Source organism: Pleurodeles waltl, chromosome 6 (genome assembly GCF_031143425.1).
Source record: "Pleurodeles waltl isolate 20211129_DDA chromosome 6, aPleWal1.hap1.20221129, whole genome shotgun sequence".
NCBI classification, from domain to species: Eukaryota; Metazoa; Chordata; class Amphibia; order Caudata; family Salamandridae; genus Pleurodeles; species Pleurodeles waltl.
In genome coordinates, this window is record NC_090445.1 from 50,383,985 (window position 1) to 50,402,998 (window position 19,014).

At 46.5% G+C, this 19,014-nt stretch overlaps 1 protein-coding gene across 2 annotated transcripts in view; it reads right to left on the reverse strand.

Annotated features, from left to right (window-relative positions):
• PBX2 (PBX homeobox 2) overlaps nt 1-19,014 on the reverse strand; it is a 172,126-nt gene that overhangs the window by 46,868 nt on the left and 106,244 nt on the right. Inside the window, exons 5-6 of one of the 2 annotated variants that reach the window (XM_069237258.1) lie at nt 10,796-10,931; nt 9,898-10,051 (exon numbers count right to left, since the gene is read on the reverse strand). In XM_069237258.1, coding sequence (XP_069093359.1) covers nt 9,898-10,051; nt 10,796-10,931 — 290 coding nt within the window. The remainder of the gene's footprint in view (nt 1-9,897; nt 10,052-10,795; nt 10,932-19,014) is intronic. The other variant, XM_069237259.1, reaches the window with a different exon arrangement.

Here is a 19,014-nt window from a genome sequence, read left to right on the forward strand (position 1 = left end):
GTTTTGATAAATTCTGTGCTTTTGGTGGTATGTTTGGAGGGAATTTTAGGAATTCTATGCAATAACCATGTTGGATAATTGCTAAGACCCAAGTGTCTGTAGTTATTTCCTCCCATGCTTGGTAATACTGACCTATTCTTCCCCCCACTGGTGTTGTGTGGAGGGGGTGAGTGACATCTGAGTCACTGCTTGGTTGTAGGGGTTTTGGGGCTTTGAAATTATCCTCTATTCCTAGGGAATTGCCCTCCTCTGTATTGACCCCGAAAGCCTCCCCTGTACTGTCCCTGGTAGCTGGACGGTGTTGCCTGCGAGGTGCTGGCTTGTGTGGCCTGACCCCGAAACCCCCCTCTAAAGGGTGTCTTGCGGAAGGTGCTGTAGGTTCCTCTGCTCTGCGGGGAGTAGAGTGCGCCCATGGCTTTAGCAGTGTCAGTGTCTTTTTTTAGTTTTTCGATTGCCGTGTCCACTTCTGGTCCGAACAGTTGTTTTTCGTTGAATGGCATATTGAGCACTGCCTGCTGTATCTCTGGTTTGAACCCAGACGTTCTTAGCCATGCGTGCCTTCTAATGGTCACAGATGTATTAATTGTTCTTGCAGCTGTGTCTGCTGCGTCCATAGAGGATCGTATCTGGTTATTTGATATGTTCTGTCCTTCCTCAACCACCTGCTTTGCCCTCTTTTGTAGTTCCTTGGGTAGATGCTCGATGAGGTGTTGCATCTCATCCCAATGGGCTCTGTCATAGCGCGCAAGTAGTGCTTGAGAGTTAGCGATGCGCCACTGGTTTGCAGCTTGTACTGCGACTCTTTTCCCAGCTGCATCGAACTTGCGGCTCTTTTTATCTGGGGGTGGTGCATCCCCAGATGTGTGGGAGTTGGCTCTTTTCCGAGCTGCTCCTACTACGACGGAATCTGGTGGCAGCTGTGTGGTGATGAAAACAGGGTCTGTAGGAGGTGCCTTAGATTTCTTTTCCACCCTTGGCGTTATTGCCCTACTTTTGACCGGCTCCTTGAAGATTTCCTTTGCGTGCCGAAGCATACCTGGCAGCATAGTCAGGCTTTGGTAGGAGCTGTGGGTGGAGGAGAGGGTGTTGAATAAAAAGTCATCCTCGACTTGTTCTGAGTGGAGGTTTACGTTGTGGAATTGTGCCGCTCTAGCCACCACTTGAGAATATGCTGTGCTGTCTTCTCGTGGTGAGGGCTTTGTTGGATATGCCTCCGGACTGTTGTCCGACACTGGGGCGTCATATAAGTCCCAAGCGTCTTGATCCTGGTCACCTTGGCTCATGGTGGTGTGAGCCGGGGAATGTGACGGAGTTTGTGCTGGTGAGACGTTAATTACAGGTGGAGGAGAGGGTGGCGGAGTCACCTTTTTCACCATCTTGGTTTGTGGCGCCTGGTCTGTTTGAAACTCCAGTCTCCTTTTTCTCCTAATAGGGGGAAGGGTGCTTATTTTTCCTGTTCCCTGCTGTATGAAAATACGTTTTTGCGTATGGTCCACTTCGGTGGATTGCAGCTCTTCCTCAAACCTATGCTTTCGCATCTGAGAGGACAGTGATTGCTCCTCTGTATAAGAGCCTGGACCTGGGTCGGTTACGGGTTGTTTCGGCACCGAAACCCTGTCTGTATGTTTTTTCGGCTCCGAGGTGGCTTTTTTCTTTTTTGGAGTCGAAACCTGTCGGCGTCGATCTTCGTCGGTGCCGCTGTCTCGGCGTCAAGCCGTTTCTACACCGCTATCTCGGTGTCGTTGCTTTTCGCCAGCACTTTCTCGATCCCGAGAAGGCTGCGTGCCGGTGTCTCGACTGGAGTCGGACGATCTCGGCACTGTTTGGGCCTTTTTCGGTGCCGATGGTCGGTCACCGAATTTATGGGTGGAGCCATGGCCTGGTGGCAGTGGCGTCCCCTGGGCCTTGTCACTTTTCTTGTGTGTTGTTTTCGACGTCTTACTTACGGTTCTTTGATCGTCGAATTCCTCGGAGTCCGATTCGTGGATCGAAAAGGTTTCTTCTTCCTCTTGTTCCTCGAACTCTCGGTGCGCTGTCGGCGTGGACGCCATCTAAAGTCTCCTGGCTCGACGGTCACGGAGTGTCTTTCGGGACCGGAACGCGCGACAGGCCTCGCAAGTCTCCTCACTGTGCTCAGGCGACAGGCACAGTTTACAGACCAAATGTTGGTCTGTATACGGGTATTTGTTGTGGCATTTGGGACAAAAACGGAACGGGGTCCGTTCCATCGGCGTTGTTCTACACGCGGTCGGGCCGACCAGGCCCCGACGGGGGATCGAAAACTACCCCGAAGGGCACCGGAGCGCGTCGACCTTCGATGCAGTGTTGAATCTAACTACGCCGATCCCGAAAGCAACAATACCGACGAAAATCTTCCGATATTTACTAACTTTCCGTTCCGAAACTCGGAGCGACAGGAACACGTCCGAACCCGATGGCGGAAAGAAAACAATCGAAGATGGAGTCGACGCCCATGCGCAATGGAGACAGAAGGAGTCACTCGGTCCCGTGACTCGAAAGACTTCTTCGAAGAAAAACAACTTGTAACACTCCGACCCAACACCAGATGGCGAGCTATGCAGAACATGTGTATCTACAGCGACAGATGCCATCGAACTCATGTTTGTCTGGTCTAATGTCGGGCTATCATTATCAATCTCATGGTTGCTGTTTGCCCTTGTTTATCGTTAGAGGTGGTAGCAGTAGGATTGGTGAAAAAAACGTATGCAAAAATCTTCAACCAATTAATTGACTGGCATTTTCTTGGGACCGGTGGTGTGTATCTGGACGCAAAGGTTTGGCGTTTTGTATTTTTGCATGTTAGTGGATCTACTTGTGTACCTCATTGTTGGGATATTTTGTGCACTTCCTCTTGTTTTGGTTCCCACTGAAGTGCCTACTTAACATGTTCACCTCCAAGTTTAGTTGCCTGGTCAGTGTATGGCTGATAGTGGTATATCTTTCTGTATGGACCTTTTAATGCGTCTCTGCTAGTCTCACTAATACGCAGGATCTTGTCCCCACCCCAAGACTGTTCAGAGTAGAATACTGATCTCATGGTGTCTGTTTGAATCCATACTATTTTTCCCTTAATATGTATTGTGGAAGGCTTTTGATGCCAAAAAAAAAAAAACTGTCTTGAGTTCTAGAACATTGATGTACTAGACAGCTTGCAGAGGGTTCTACTGGTCTCCGATGTCTAGCTCCCAAGCGTAACTGCTCCATCCGTGTGGGATGCATCCATTGTCATTTAGGGCCAGTTGTTTGAATAGCCTGCCTACTGCGACATGTTTTTAAATCCCACCATTGTGTGTCTCTGTACTTTTTCTTTGATAAACATTAGATCCTCCTAGTCCCCACTGTTTGAACATTGGCTTTGGAGCTATTCTTGGTAAGGTCTCATGTGGTAGAATGAGATTACAGGGAGTGCAGAATTATTAGGCAAATTAGTATTTTGACCACATCATCCTCTTTATGCATGTTGTCTTACTCCAAGCTGTATAGGCTCGAAAGCCTACTACCAATTAAGCATATTAGGTGATGTGCATCTCTGTAATGAGAAGGGGTGTGGTCTAATGACATCAACACCCTATATCAGGTGTGCATAATTATTAGGCAACTTCCTTTCCTTTGGCAAAATGGGTCAAAAGAAGGACTTGACAGGCTCAGAAAAGTCAAAAATAGTGAGATATCTTGCAGAGGGATGCAGCACTCTTAAAATTGCAAAGCTTCTGAAGCGTGATCATCGAACAATCAAGCGTTTCATTCAAAATAGTCAACAGGGTCGCAAGAAGCGTGTGGAAAAACCAAGGCGCAAAATAACTGCCCATGAACTGAGAAAAGTCAAGCGTGCAGCTGCCACGATGCCACTTGCCACCAGTTTGGCCATATTTCAGAGCTGCAACATCACTGGAGTGCCCAAAAGCACAAGGTGTGCAATACTCAGAGACATGGCCAAGGTAAGAAAGGCTGAAAGACGACCACCACTGAACAAGACACACAAGCTGAAACGTCAAGACTGGGCCAAGAAATATCTCAAGACTGATTTTTCTAAGGTTTTATGGACTGATGAAATGAGAGTGAGTCTTGATGGGCCAGATGGATGGGCCCGTGGCTGGATTGGTAAAGGGCAGAGAGCTCCAGTCCGACTCAGACGCCAGCAAGGTGGAGGTGGAGTACTGGTTTGGGCTGGTATCATCAAAGATGAGCTTGTGGGGCCTTTTCGGGTTGAGGATGGAGTCAAGCTCAACTCCCAGTCCTACTGCCAGTTCCTGGAAGACACCTTCTTCAAGCAGTGGTACAGGAAGAAGTCTGCATCCTTCAAGAAAAACATGATTTTCATGCAGGACAATGCTCCATCACACGCGTCCAAGTACTCCACAGCGTGGCTGGCAAGAAAGGGTATAAAAGAAGGAAATCTAATGACATGGCCTCCTTGTTCACCTGATCTGAACCCCATTGAGAACCTGTGGTCCATCATCAAATGTGAGATTTACAAGGAGGGAAAACAGTACACCTCTCTGAACAGTGTCTGGGAGGCTGTGGTTGCTGCTTCACGCAATGTTGATGGTGAACAGATCAAAACACTGACAGAATCCATGGATGGCAGGCTTTTGAGTGTCCTTGCAAAGAAAGGTGGCTATATTGGTCACTGATTTGTTTTTGTTTTGTTTTTGAATGTCAGAAATGTATATTTGTGAATGTTGACATGTTATATTGGTTTCACTGGTAATAATAAATAATTGAAATGGGTATATATTTTTTTTTGTTAAGTTGCCTAATAATTATGCACAGTAATAGTCACCTGCACACACAGATATCCCCCTAACATAGCTAAAACTAAAAACAAACTAAAGACTACTTCCAAAAATATTCAGCTTTGATATTAATGAGTTTTTTGGGTTCATTGAGAACATGGTTGTTGTTCAATAATAATATTAATCCTCAAAAATACAACTTGCCTAATAATTCTGCACTCCCTGTAAAGCAATGAATGTTGCAACTATCCCACAATGTTTTATCACACTTCTTACTGTCAGAGTCCGTCCTTGTGATAGGGACTCTCTTCTGCACAAGGAAGGCTGCCCTCTTGTTTGAGCTCTCAGTCACCACCAGGAAGACCTTTTCTTTCACAGGAATTGGTGACAATTTCTCCATGTTTGTGTAATGCCTGCATTTCTGTCTCTACACTGAGTTTGCATTTTCCTGTGGGCGTGCCTTTACCATCTTAGTCGTCTATGTAGGGATACACATGTATTCCATGCCTTCTCAAGTGAGGCGTCATCACTGTGAGGTGTTTTGAAAAAACCCTCGGAGGTGACTATCACAAATGGAAGCATTTCAAACCAGTACTACGAGGTATTACTTTTGCTTGTTCATCGAGATAAGGAACTAGACATTCTTTAGGCCTATGGTCGCCATGTAGTCTCCTTTCCTCAGCACTTGCATGACCTCTGCAGTTTTGTCATCTTGTATGTCTGCATTTTAATGAACCGGTTTAGGAATCTGAGGTTCATGATGGGCATCAGTGTCAAGTCTGGTTTTGGGACAAGGAAGCACAAAGAGTACACTTCTTGGTTGTGCTCTTGTGCTGGGACTTTCTCAATCGCTCATTTCTGTGACAGCTATATCCTGCAGATCTATGCAATATCTATGTTGTATTATATATTTAACACCCATTTGACATCTTCTGATTTCTCTCAGGGAAGGACCCCCCCCCCCCCTTTGGTGTTTTTAAGGGTTTGTTTCTCCTGATAGTCACTTAACGTGCTGTTGACCCTCTGGTGGTTTGGTATTTTCCCCTTGCTCTTCCACTAACTGCCTCTGGTACTGCCATGAGGTGCCTGCACCCATGGTGATGGTGAGCTGCCGGGCTTAAGTTTGCAGTGGAAGAGATTGAAATCTCGTCTGCTCATAGATCCCCTAATAAGTCCCTTAAAATGTAAGCCCCACTCCATTGCAACACTAGGCCCAACAAACTGGATATGGCCAATTGCATGGCAGCCTCAGATACCTCTTAGTAGTAGTTTACTTTCTTTATCAGGAGGAGCAGAGACTTCAGTTCCCTGGACAAAAAACATTTTCTTGACTGTGTTAACCATCATGACAGAGGTCCGCTGGTCCAGCCTTGTGTTTTTCTACACTCTGGACTTACTATGGTCCTTCTTGGAGATCAACGCTTTAGTCATGTCAAAAGTCATCTTCATTGCCTGTTGAAAAGGGCTTCTCGTAAAGCTCTGCAAGATCCATAGCAGATTTGGGTTTCAGCCTGTGGAAGTAGTGAGTGAAACAGAGTGAGATTGTGCAGATGACAAATGATGGAGGGCTACACTACCTAGGCCAATTATTTTAGGAAATGTTTTATCTAAGCTTCTATGGGACCATTTCCTCAAAAGTTAGCCTCCTCTTTTTAACATGGGGTTCGCAAAGTAGTGTACATTGTGAAAGACATGCTAATATGCTAGGTTGATGTAAATCTTCCTCTGTCAGACAGGATGTTTGTATTGCTCTTCTGATGGTGTGAGGAATCAGGTTATTTATTTTGATAAACCTGGCTTTAATATTTTCGGTCCAGTCTGTCCCAAATTGGTTGGCGAACATACAAAGTCTTTCTGACTCGTAGCTAGCAAATCAGGAGTCAAGTAGTCTGCCTCTGTAGAGCGACAGTGTCAGAGGTGTAGGAAAATTCCATCTTTCTAGCATAGTTACCACCCCCCCCCCACTTTTTGCCGGTTAGTGGGTTTAGACTGTAGTTCTAAAACCAGGACCCCAAGGGCTGAGCTCTCTCTAATATGGTTGCTCGACTTTTCACACCCATAATTAGCATACTGGTGCACCCAAGGCATTGGAACAGGAGGTGACCCCATGGGATGAAGCATGTATTATGCCACCCATGCAAACTGAGTCTGCAGACCTGCCATTGCAGACTGAGTGAAATGGGTATGCAGCTTTCACTCAAGATAGAAGGCTTGCCTTATATCCTGGTTACTGCACTTAGACACTGTAAGTCACCCCTCTGGTAGGCCCTTCAGCCCAAGGGCAGGGTGCATGCCCCTAAGAATGAGGGTACCCTTGCATGAGCAGGGTACCCCTACAAACCCCAGACACCATTCCCTGGGCTTTGCAAATGCGGGGAAGCCATCTTAAAGTATGTAGTGGACACTGGCCAACACGAGTGGTCCAACTACATAATGGCTACTCCAAAACCTAGTCACATTTGGTATCAAACATGTTGGAATCATGCAACTACACCGATCCCAGTGCAAGCTGCATGATCACCAGTACTCCTGGGAATCCTTAGAAGATACACCAGTTCTGCCTATGCAGCCTTACAGGGTATGGCTGTCAGCCCACATTGTTGCCAACCCCCAGATATTGTTCTGCTCTCCTACAGGTGAGCCTGGCTCAGGCAGAGGAAGGCTGAAGAAAGGATTTCCTGCAAGGGAGAGGTTTGACCGCCTCCCCTGTGTATTAGGTGACTAAGGGCTGGGGGTGGCCTCTGAGTACCACCGGACTGCTTTGAAGGAAAATGTGCCCCCCTTGCATAATCCGGTTTGCACCAGCTCAGGAACCCCCAGTTCCCGCTCTGTTGTGAAACTGCACAAAGGACAGGGGTGTGATCACCTCTCTGTCCAGCTCCTCCCCTAGGGAGGTGCACAGAGCTCTGCCAGGTGGCTGGTTGATTCCGCCATCTTGGAAACAAGATGGGCAGAAGCCCCTGGGTGCAGCCGACTGGTTAGGCCAGTCCCTAGGTTAGTCCCTGACCCCCCCCCCCGATAGGTGGCTCATCAGAGAGTGACCAACCCCTTTTAGGATTACTTAAGGGCTCCCCCGAGAGGGGGGTCCTTAGATTCGTTGAGCAAGACCTCTTCTGCCCCTGACCTCTGGAACCACTGCTGGTCTGCTTTGGAACTCAAACAAGTCTGCTTCTGGTGGGAAGGCTCCCATTGCAACATTGTTTCTCTGGAGCCTGCCAGAAATCTGCTGCATTCAAGGCTTTGCATCCGCCAGGGTCACAAGGGCTCTGTCTGCACCTTGAAGCATGAATGAATCTCCCTTGGAGTGAAGGAGTCACTCACTACACTGCTTCCACAGACACCTCAAGACAACATCTACCGTGGGGTGGGGTGTGCTGTCCCACAGACATCATAAGGCTCTGCATCACAGGTGGTGGGTATGTGGCCTCCTCTGGGTTCTGCTTGTATTCTAGCCAACTTGGGAGACTGCGGGCTCCTGCCGCTGGACTAGAACCTCTGTACACCGCAACTGTTGCCCCTGCCTAAGATTTTACTACAGGAGATCTTCAGGTGCCAAGAAGTCCGACTTCCAGCACTCTGCAACTCTAAGATCAGCCCCTGTCCTGCAAATCCTGCGCTGTTTTGTTGTGCTGTTGAAGCCTCCTTGTGACTCACTGTCACATCGCCAGTGGGTCACTCGTGGGAGCTCCAAAAACTTTTGCTGATTCTCCCTCAGATCCCCACCCCCTCCAAATTGAGTCCTGTAGATTTGCTTGTTATTTTGTGTATATATTGTGTGTAGATATTTCCAAAGGGAGATATACCAATGTTAGTCTAGTAGTTAGTGCTGTAATAAAGAATCCTTTATTTTTTTTTGCAACACTGTATGGTTCTTTCTTGTGAGTGAGTTACTGCCCGACTACTGTGGTATTGCAAGTGCTTTACATTCCTCGTGGATAAGCTTCAGGTGTTCGCCTCAGCTACCCCTAGAGAGCTTTTGCTATCGGGACACATATTCACTATCAATAAAGATTGCCTGGACTTAGTATAGGGTGCCAAACCATAGGCGTACACAATAAACGGAGCCAGTCTCATACAAGAGGTCTAAAATGTACATCCAACACGATTAATCTACGGTAGAGTTTATGTCCTGCAGCATTGTGGGCAGTGGGTGAGGGATTACTCGCAACCTCAAACCAATCCTCTAGATCCAAGAAAAACAACTTGCTACATGTATGCCCAACACCAGATGGCAGGATTGTGCAAAGTTATGTGATCCACAACAGCACGTGCTACAAACATTCAAAATAGCTTCATCAATATTATACCTTATCCCAAAACTTAACTAGGTCTGCCACCCATAAGCATAAATTTAAGCATTGGACTGTTAACAAGGGAAACCTGACATGAGGTGGAGGAACGGTCATAAGTTAATTTTACAAAAGTACACATGCCACAGAACTCTGAAATGGACACATGCCATCGAACATATATATATATATATTAGGCATGAGAAGCTGATTTGGAAGTGTTATTTTCTTTGCACTCTTTTACTTAAAGCCAACATAAGGAAGGGGGAAAACAAACTAGAAATACCAAAATGCTAAGAAAAAGAAACGCACTTGTTGAACTACTTTTATCCAACATGGGACAGACTGTGCCGCAATACTGCAAGCCAAACATGCAGTATCACTATGCAATTTTCTATACTGCATGTAACTCTCTTCATGTCACAGCAGCCACCAACACCTAGATACTCTAAGCGTACACAAACTGGTACTTCTGCGCAATGAAGGAGACTTAAGAAGGCAGTGTCGGTTGGTAAGAGTGTGTGATACCCCTCGCTTGATCTGTAACTCTAACTGCCAACACCCACCTCCCCAAAGCGACTCCGCCACGCCTTTCCACCCCTTCCCCAACTTTTCCCCTAACCCCACAATCTAGCCATTCAGAATTATAATGCAAGGAACAGGACGAGGCCACCACGCGTACACCGAGTAGCTAATGCCTGTGACGCTTACAAGACCTACCCTCTTCTTGACTTGGCAGCTTGGGGCTGAGAGGGGGGCAATGGCATATAGAGGCGGGGATAGTTGGAAAGGCTGTCCCCACCCACTCGCACCTCCCAGGGACGTCTGGCCATTCCCTCCCAGACATTTACCTGCAGACGTCGGGGTAGTGGGGGAGTTGGCCCCGCTGTGGGTTCCCTGGGTGACGCTGACTGCAGTTTTCACGGCGTAAATGTTGGCTTCCTCCTGGAACTTACCAATGTTCTTCTTGTAGCGGATGCGCTTGTTGCCAAACCAGTTGGACACCTTGTGCAGATGGGAAAAAGAAAGGATGACCACCACGCAATGGGAATATGGTGCAAACATAGGGGAAAAAAGGCAAATCAAAGTAAACAACCAAGAAACAGACAGGAGAGAGAAATTGTAGGAAGCAATAGTTGAGTTTCAAAACCACATTAAAATGACACCCCACGCAGAATAGTAAGGGGCCGCAAGTGAGAGCAGGAGATTGAAAAAAATGAAAAGTAAGTCCAAGAAAATGATAGAGTGGATACAGGAAAAAGGAACCATAGAGAAAGAAGGCAGTTGGGAGAGGGAGTAAAATCATACGGGGCCAATGGTTAGAAAACGGAACCACCAGAAGTGATGGTGGGATACAATGAAAGGGAAAGAAAATTAGAAAGAAACGGGAACAAGATTTAGTATCAATACTCTTTTCCAAAGTAAGGCAGCATTTGTTTACCAGTATGTTATTTGTGTCTCCAACCTCCCTCGCCCACATCTCTCTATGTTCTCCACAGCCCCAGTATTATTTGCCCAGGTTACCTGTATGTCGCTTGAAATGCCCATCTTGTGTGACAATTAAGGCAAACTGGAAAACTGAGCTCAGAGACCCAAGACTATTTTGCAAACTTTTGGAGGGAATCCAGTTCCCCTATTCCCTCTGAGAATTTAACAGATCTAGTTATGAGGCATCACAACAAAATATTGCCAGTTAAATGGGTCCTAACACGATAGAGGGAGATGGTGTACATGCAAAACGCTCCTTACCTGGGACACTGTGATACCACACTTCTTGGCAAGCTCCTCTTTCGCTTCCTCACTGGGGTATGGGTTGCTGAGGTGGGAGTAGAAGTATTCGTTCAGAACCTCTGTGGCCTGTTTGCTGAAGTTTCTCCGTTTTCTTCTAAGGGAGAGGGGTGAATGCCAGGGAAGGGAGCGGTCAATTTCAAAATACTACAATTACGTCATCATTTCTCATTACTTTCACAAAGCTTGCTGACAAAGAGATGATTGAGCACAAGAAGAAATTAATTACTCTGAAAAATATAATGTTGTAAAAATCAGGAGGACTGCATGCAATATGTTACTTAGAAAGTAAGCATCTGTTTGTGGCATGTAGTGCTGCAGATTCACATGCTTTGCTTACTCCTGCCATCTAATGTTGGGTCGGGATGTGTGAAAGTTGTTGATCTTTGAAGTATTTTGAGTCACAAGGTTGAGTGACTCTTCTTCTCGGGGATAGTGTGCATGGGCGTCAATGCCACTGTTTGTTTTCCCGCACGAGGGTGAGAATTGAGAATAGGAGCATATGCAGTGAGATGTCCATGTGAATTAAATGTAAGAAAAACTCTGCAACAGCCACAGGTGTCCGGGTGAGGAGGGTTAGTGCAGGTGAGTCTACAGCACTACATGCCACGAACAGATGCTTACAGAATAAGTAACCTATTCCGTTCGAGACACTTGTAGCTGTAGATACATATAATTTGCATAGACTGTAAATCAGTCCCCCTCAGAATCTGTTGCTAACCTGCGGGTGTTGCATATGTTTGAAAAAGTGTACGTAGTACTGCCTGACCTACATTGGCTTGGTGGTGTGCTAAAACATCCACACAATGTTTTGTGAAGGTGTGGACCATGTAGCTGCCTTACAAATGCCAGCTATTGGAATATTTCCTAGGAAAGCCATGGATGCTCCTTTCTTCCTATTAGAGTGTGCTCTAGGAGGTGTACGTAAAGTTCTTTTGGCTATAGAATACCATGTTTGAATGCATTTAAGTATCCATCTGGCTGTGCCCGATTTGGATATATGGTTCCCTTTATGGGGAGGTGAAAAAGCAATAAAGAGTTGCTTAGTTTTTCTGAAAGATGTAGTTCTATAAATGTAGAACATAATGGCCCTTTCAACAAACAAGTAACTTCCCTTCGGTAACACATTATCTGGTAGAGACATATTCTAGTTGCAGATTTGTTACCTTAGAAGTTGCCCCAGGCGTCAGTTTGGATCCGGAGATTCTTCCTTGAACAGTACCCCTGTGCGCTATTAAGTGGCATTGATCGGCTATGTGCCAGCTGTCTGTGTCATGCGTGCCAGATATGACATTACCAGTCCTACATAGGCGCCACCCTACTGTGCTAACGTCAGGTTCTTTTCACGACTTTCCACGCCAAAAGCGCAGAGCCATGACAAACACTGACCACTAGGGCCCTGAAAGGAAGTCCCTGTCCCTAGAAATCAGTAGAGCAGAGAGGATGGGTGCTGGTAAGGAATCTGCAACTAGAATATGTTTCTACCAGATAATGCATTTCCAAAAGGTAAATAACTTGTTCATCTGATAGAGACTTTTAGTTGCAGATTCCTTACCTTAAAATAGACACCCAAGCAATACCAACCCTGGAGGTGGGCCTGCAAATCCAAACCATACAAGAAGTCCTGCAGGACCGAACAGGCAAAGTACCAGCCCCTATAGACTGGACTGTCCAGACAGGAGCATTTGATAAACGTATGTAAAGATGACCACGTTGCTGCCTGGCAGATGTCAGGAGTGGAACTCCGCGTGCCAGGGCACTGGTTGCAGCTTTAACTCTAGTAGAATTAGTGTGCAAACCCTACGGGGTCCTTTTTAGCCAGTGCGTAACACATTATAATGCAGAGAACCACCCATCTGGAGGTTGTCCTCTTCTGCACTGCCCGACCTTTCTTCACACCCACATAACCAACAAAGAGTTGATCATCCATCCAGAACTCTTTGGTACGATCAAGGTAGAAGGATGCAGGGGTGCGGAAAAAGTAAGAAAGGTGATGGACTGGCCTAAACAGAAGGGCGTAACTACTTTTGGAAGAAAGGAGGCCCGTGTGCAAAGCACCACTTTGTCAGGATAGATGGAAAGATAGGGTGGCTAAGATGACACCGGATGCAGCTCACTCACCATGTGGGCAGATGCAATGGCCACAAGAAAGGCTGTTTTTAATTTAGAAAGTGGCTCAAAAGGAGCACAGATGAGGAATGTTGGAACCAAATTCAAATACCATTGGGGCATGAAGAATGGGGATGGAGGAAACATGTGGGTATGGCCCTTAAGAAACCTACTAACAATAGGACTTAAAGAGGATTGGACAGGTAATCTCAGAAATACAGAGGCAACAGACAAATAACCTTTGAGGGTGCCCAAAGCAAATATAAATAAAAGCTCCTCAGAAAAAAAGGGGCAGAAGTGGGTCAATAATCTTGTCTGTACACCATGCCACAAATTTATGCAAACAACAGGCATATGTTTTGGTGGAGGGATGCCTGGCTGCCAAGATAACATTACAGACTTCGGACAGAAGGTCCAAAGCTGTCAACTGCTGCCACCAATCTCCAAGCAAGAAGGTGGAGACTAAACAGGTTTGGGTGTAGAACCCGTCCCTGCTGCTGTGACAGAAAATCCTCCCGAAGGGGCCGTCTTATCAGAGGATTAATGGCCATGCGCAACTGCTCAGTTACCAGACTCTTCGTGCCCAGTCCGGAGCCACAAGGGATTACTTGGGCCCGGTTGTTCTTGATCTTCTTGAAAACTCTAGGCAGAAGTGGTATAGGCAGAAGGAGTACAGGAGGCCTGAGCTCCACTCGAGACAAAAGGCGCCGCTGAGCGAATGCCACCTTGGAAACTCCAACGCCGAATACTGCTGGCATTGTGCATTCGCTGCAGAGGCGAAGGCTCTCCCCACTGCTGAAAGATACCTTGTGCCATCTCCGGATGGAGACACCTTTAGTGAGCGACCAGGCATTGTCGGCCAAGTTAGTCTGCTCTGGCGTTCAGAAAGCCTACCAGGTGTTAAACCACTAAAGAAATGCCCTGATATTCCAGCCATGTAGAGACGCAAAGCCTCCTGACAAAGGGTCCACGAACCCACCCTGCCCTGCCTGTTGCAGTACCACATGGGGGTGGTGGTGTCTGTGACCACCTGTACTACTTTCCCTTTGAGAAAGGGAAGAAATGCTTTTAATGCCAGTCTGATCACCCTGAGCTGCAACAGGCTGATGTGGAGTTCAGACTCCGCTGGAGATCAGACACTGCTGATCTCCGCCTCTTCCAGGTGGCCGCCCAATCCCAGGAGTTACACATCTGTCTGTGGTTAAGGAAGGGAGAGGGATCTGCTTCTGGGCCAATCGTGGTTCGTTAACCACCACTGCAGATCTCGTGCAGCTCCCTCGAGATCTGGACCATGTCAGAGAGATTACCCTCATGCTGCGCCCACTGGAACCTTCAGGTCCCACTGCGGAGCCCACAATTGCCATCTGGTATGATTCACCAACATTCTAGAATGCAGGAGGCCATGAGGTCCAGCAGCCTCAGAGTCATTCTCACCGAAGTCTAGCATAGAGGATAAAAAAATCAGTATCACAGCCTGAACATCCAGGACTCGCCGCTCTGAAGAATAAGTCAGATGTGACTTCGGCACGTTTATATTGAACCTCAGCAAATGCAGGAGGTTCGGCATAGTCTGAAGGTGGGAGATGACAGCCCGGGCCGAGCCCACCTTCAACAGCCAGTCGTTGAGGTACGGAAAGACAAACTCCTAATCTGTGCAGTTAAGCTGCAACCACAGCCATCACCTTGGTGAACACCCAAGGGGCACTGGTAAGGCCAAAGGAGGGCATGGTGAACTGAAAGTGCTCATGGTCCACCGTGAACCGCAGGTCACGCCTGTGGGCAGACACGGTGGGAACATGAAAATAGGCATCCTGCAAGTCCAAAGTTACTCTCCAGTCTCTTGGGTCCAGGGCAGATAATACCAGAGCCTGAGTGAGCATTTTGAACCTCTCCTTTTTGAGGAAGAGATTGAGGGACCGAAGGTCTAGTATAGGGAGCAGGCCCTTGTCCTTTTTGGGTACCAGAAAGTAGCGGGAATAACAACGACAACCTACTTCTGGGCACAGGTACCCTCTCTTTGTCTCCCCCTGACCAAGAGAGCCATAACATCCTCCCTGAGATGTGCCAAGTGATCCTCAGTCATTCGATTGTAAGATGGTGGCATGGATGGAGGGGTAGTCTTGGAGGGAGTAACCCCTTCGGACTATTTGCAAAACCCACATGTCTGACATGGTGGACTGCCCGCAGCGAAGCCTGCCTCCAACTGGTCCTTGGTGGGGATGCATCTGACTAGTAAAGTCGAAGAATGAAAATGTCACTTACCCAGTGTACATCTGTTCGTGGCATCAGTCGCAGTAGATTCGCATGTTTTGCAATAGCTCGCCATCTGGTGTTGGGCCGGAGTGTTACAAGTTGTTTTTCTTCGAAGAAGTCTTTCGAGTCACGGGACCGAGTGACTCCTCCTTTTGTCTCCATTGCGCATGGGCGTCGACTCCATCCTCGATTGTTTTTCCCCGCAGAGGGTGAGGTAGGAGTTGAATTGTAGTAATAGTGCCCATGCAATGGAGTGACTAAGTATGCACCTATTTAAGGTTGAGATGATACATATATAAATAATTGAAGGTAACTTCCAAACTGCTACAGGCTCCCGGGGAGGCGGGTGGGCACATGCGAATCTACTGCGACTGATGCCACGAACAGATGTACACTGGGTAAGTGACATTTTCAGTTCGATGGCATCTGTCGCTGTAGATACGCATGTTCTGCATAGACTAGTAAGCAGTTATTTCCCCAAAAGCGGTGGATCAGCCTGTAGGAGTGGAAGTAGTCTGAAATAATGTTCTTAATACGGCTTGACCTACTGTGGCTTGTTGTGCGGATAACACGTCTACACAGTAGTGCTTGGTGAATGTGTGAGGCGTAGACCATGTGGCTGCCTTACATATTTCTTGCATTGGGATGTTTCCTAGAAAGGCCATGGTAGCACCTTTCTTTCTGGTTGAGTGTGCCCTTGGTGTAATGGGCAGCTGTCGTTTAGCTTTAAGGTAGCAGATTTGGATGCATTTAACTATCCATCTGGCTATACCTTGTTTTGATATTGGGTTTCCTGCATGAGGTTTTTGAAATGCAATAAATAGTTGTTTAGTCTTTCTGATGTTTTTTGTTCTGTCAATGTAATACATTAATGCTCTTTTGACATCTAATGTATGTAGTGCCCTTTCAGCTACGGTATCTGGCTGTGGAAAAAACACTGGAAGTTCCACTGTTTGATTTAGATGGAACGGTGAAATAACCTTTGGCAAAAATTTAGGATTGGTCCTTAGGACGACTTTATTTTTGTGTAGTTGTATAAAAGGTTCCTGTATTGTAAACGCCTGAATCTCGCTTACTCTTCTTAGGGAAGTAATGGCGATGAGAAATGCCACCTTCCAGGTTAGGAACTGTATGTCGCAGGAGTGCATGGGTTCAAAAGGTGGACCCATAAGTCTAGTTAGGACAACATTTAGGTTCCATGAAGGAACAGGTGGTGTTCTTGGTGGTATAATTCTCCTAAGGCCCTCCATGAATGCTTTAATGACTGGTATCTTATATAGGGAAGTTGAATAGGTAGTCTGCAGGTATGCAGATATTGCTGCAAGGTGTATTTTAATGGAAGAGAAAGCTAGGTTAGATTTTTGTAAGTGAAGCAAGTAACCCACTACATGTTCTGGAGTTGTGTGTAATGGTTGTATTTGATTAATATGGCAGTAGCAAACAAACCTCTTCCATTTACTGGCATAGCAGTGCCTGGTGGATGGCCTTCTGGCTTGTTTTATGACTTCCATACATTCTTGGGTAAGTTGTAAGTGCCCGAATTCTAGGATTTCATGAGCCAGATTGCTAGATTCAGCGATGCTGGATCTGGGTGTCTGATCTTTTGGTTGTGCTGTGTCAACAGATCTGGCCTGTTGGGCAATTTGATGCAGGGTACCACTGATAGGTCTAGCAGCGTTGTGTACCAGGGTTGCCTTGCCCAAGTTGGTGCTATTAATATGAGTTTGAGTTTGCTTTGACTGAGTTTGTTTACCAGGTAAGGAAGGAGAGGGAGAGGAGGAAAAGCGTAAGCAAATATCCCTGACCAGTTCATCCATAGGGCATTGCCTTGGGATTGTTCGTGTGGGTATCTGGATGCGAAGTTTTGGCATTTTGCGTTCTCCCTTGTCGCAAACAAGTCTATCTGAGGTGTTCCCCAGAGTTTGAAATAAGTGTTCAGAATTTGGGGGTGAATTTCCCATTCGTGGACCTGTTGGTGATCTCGAGAGAGATTGTCTGCGAGTTGATTTTGGATCCCTGGTATAAATTGTGCTATTAGGCGAATTTGGTTGTGAATTGCCCAACGCCAAATCTTTTGTGCTAGCAGGCTTAACTGCGTGGAGTGCGTCCCCCCCTGCTTGTTTAGATAATACATTGTTGTCATGTTGTCATGTTGTCTGTTTTGACGAGAATGTATTTGTGAACTATTATTGGTTGGAAAGCTTTTAGTGCTTGAAAAACTGCTAGAAGTTCTAGGTGATTGATATGCAGTTTTGTTTGATGTACGTTCCATTGTCCTTGTATGCTGTGTTGATCGAGGTGTGCTCCCCACCCTGTCATGGAAGCATCTGTTGTTATTACGTATTGTGGCACTGGGTCTTGGAAAGGCCGCCCCTTGTTTAAATTTATGTTGTTCCACCACAGAAGCGAGAGGTAAGTTTGGCGGTCTATTAACACCAGATCTAGAAGGTGACCCTGTGCTTGAGACCACTGTGATGCTAGGCATTGTTGTAAGGGCCTCATGTGCAGTCTTGCGTTTGGGACAATGGCTATGCATGAAGACATCATGCCTAGGAGTTGTAATACCATCTTTGCTTGTATCTTTTGTGTTGGATACATGCGTTGTATGATGGAGTTGAAATTTAGAATTCTTTGTGGACTTGGAGTGGCTACTCCCTTTGATGTGTCTATTATGGCTCCTAGGTATTGTTGTACCTTGCGCGGCAGAATGTTGGATTTTGTAAAGTTGACGGTGAACCCGAGTTTGAAGAGGGTTTGTATGATCTGATTTGTGTGATTTGAGCACTCTATGAACGAATGGGCCTTGATTAGCCAGTCGTCCAAATATGGGAACACATGTATTTGCTGCCTTCTTATGTGTGCAGCGACTACCGCTAGACATTTGGTAAAGACTCTTGGTGCGGTTGTTAATCCGAAAGGCAGTACCTTGAATTGGTAATGTATTCCTTTGAATACAAACCTTAGGTATTTCCTGTGCGATGGGTGTATTGGTATATGGAAATAAGCATCCTTGAGGTCTAAAGTTGCCATGTAGTCGTGTAGTTTTAGCAATGGCAATACTTCTTGTAGTGTGACCATGTGGAAGTGGTCTGATTTGATGAAAGTGTTCACTACTCTGAGGTCTAGGATTGGTCTCAGCGTTTTGTCCTTCTTTGGTATCAGAAAGTACAGTGAGAGTAAACTCCTGTGTTTATTTGTGTGTTTGGCACTAATTCGATTGCATTCTTTTGCAATAGTGCCTGCACTTCTATCTCCAGGAGATTGGAATGGTGTGTTGTTAAATTTTGTGCTTTTGGTGGTATGTTTGGAGGGAATTGTAGAAATTCTATGCAATAACCATGTTGGATAATTGCTAGAACCCAAGTGTCTGTAGTGATTTCCTCCCATGCTTTGTAATAATGACCTATTCTTCCCCCCACTGGTGTTGTGTGGAGGGGGTGAGTGACATGTGAGTCACTGTTTAGTAGTAGGGGTTTTGGGGCTCTGAAATCTTCCTCTATTTCTAGGGAATTGCCCTCCTCTATATTGTCCCCGAAAACCTCCTCTATACTGTCCCTGGTAACTGGACGGTGTTGCTTGTGAGGTGCTGGCTTGTGTGCTTTGACCCCGAAACCCCCCTCGAAAGGGCGTTTTACGGAATGTGCTGTAATTCCCTCTGCTCTGCGGGGAGTAGAGTGCGCCCATGGCTTTGGCAGTGTCCGTATCTTTTTTGAGTTTCTCAATCGCTGTGTCCACTTCTGGACCGAACAGTTCTTTTTCATTAAAAGGCATATTGAGAACTGCTTGTTGAATCTCTGGTTTAAATCCAGACGTTCGGA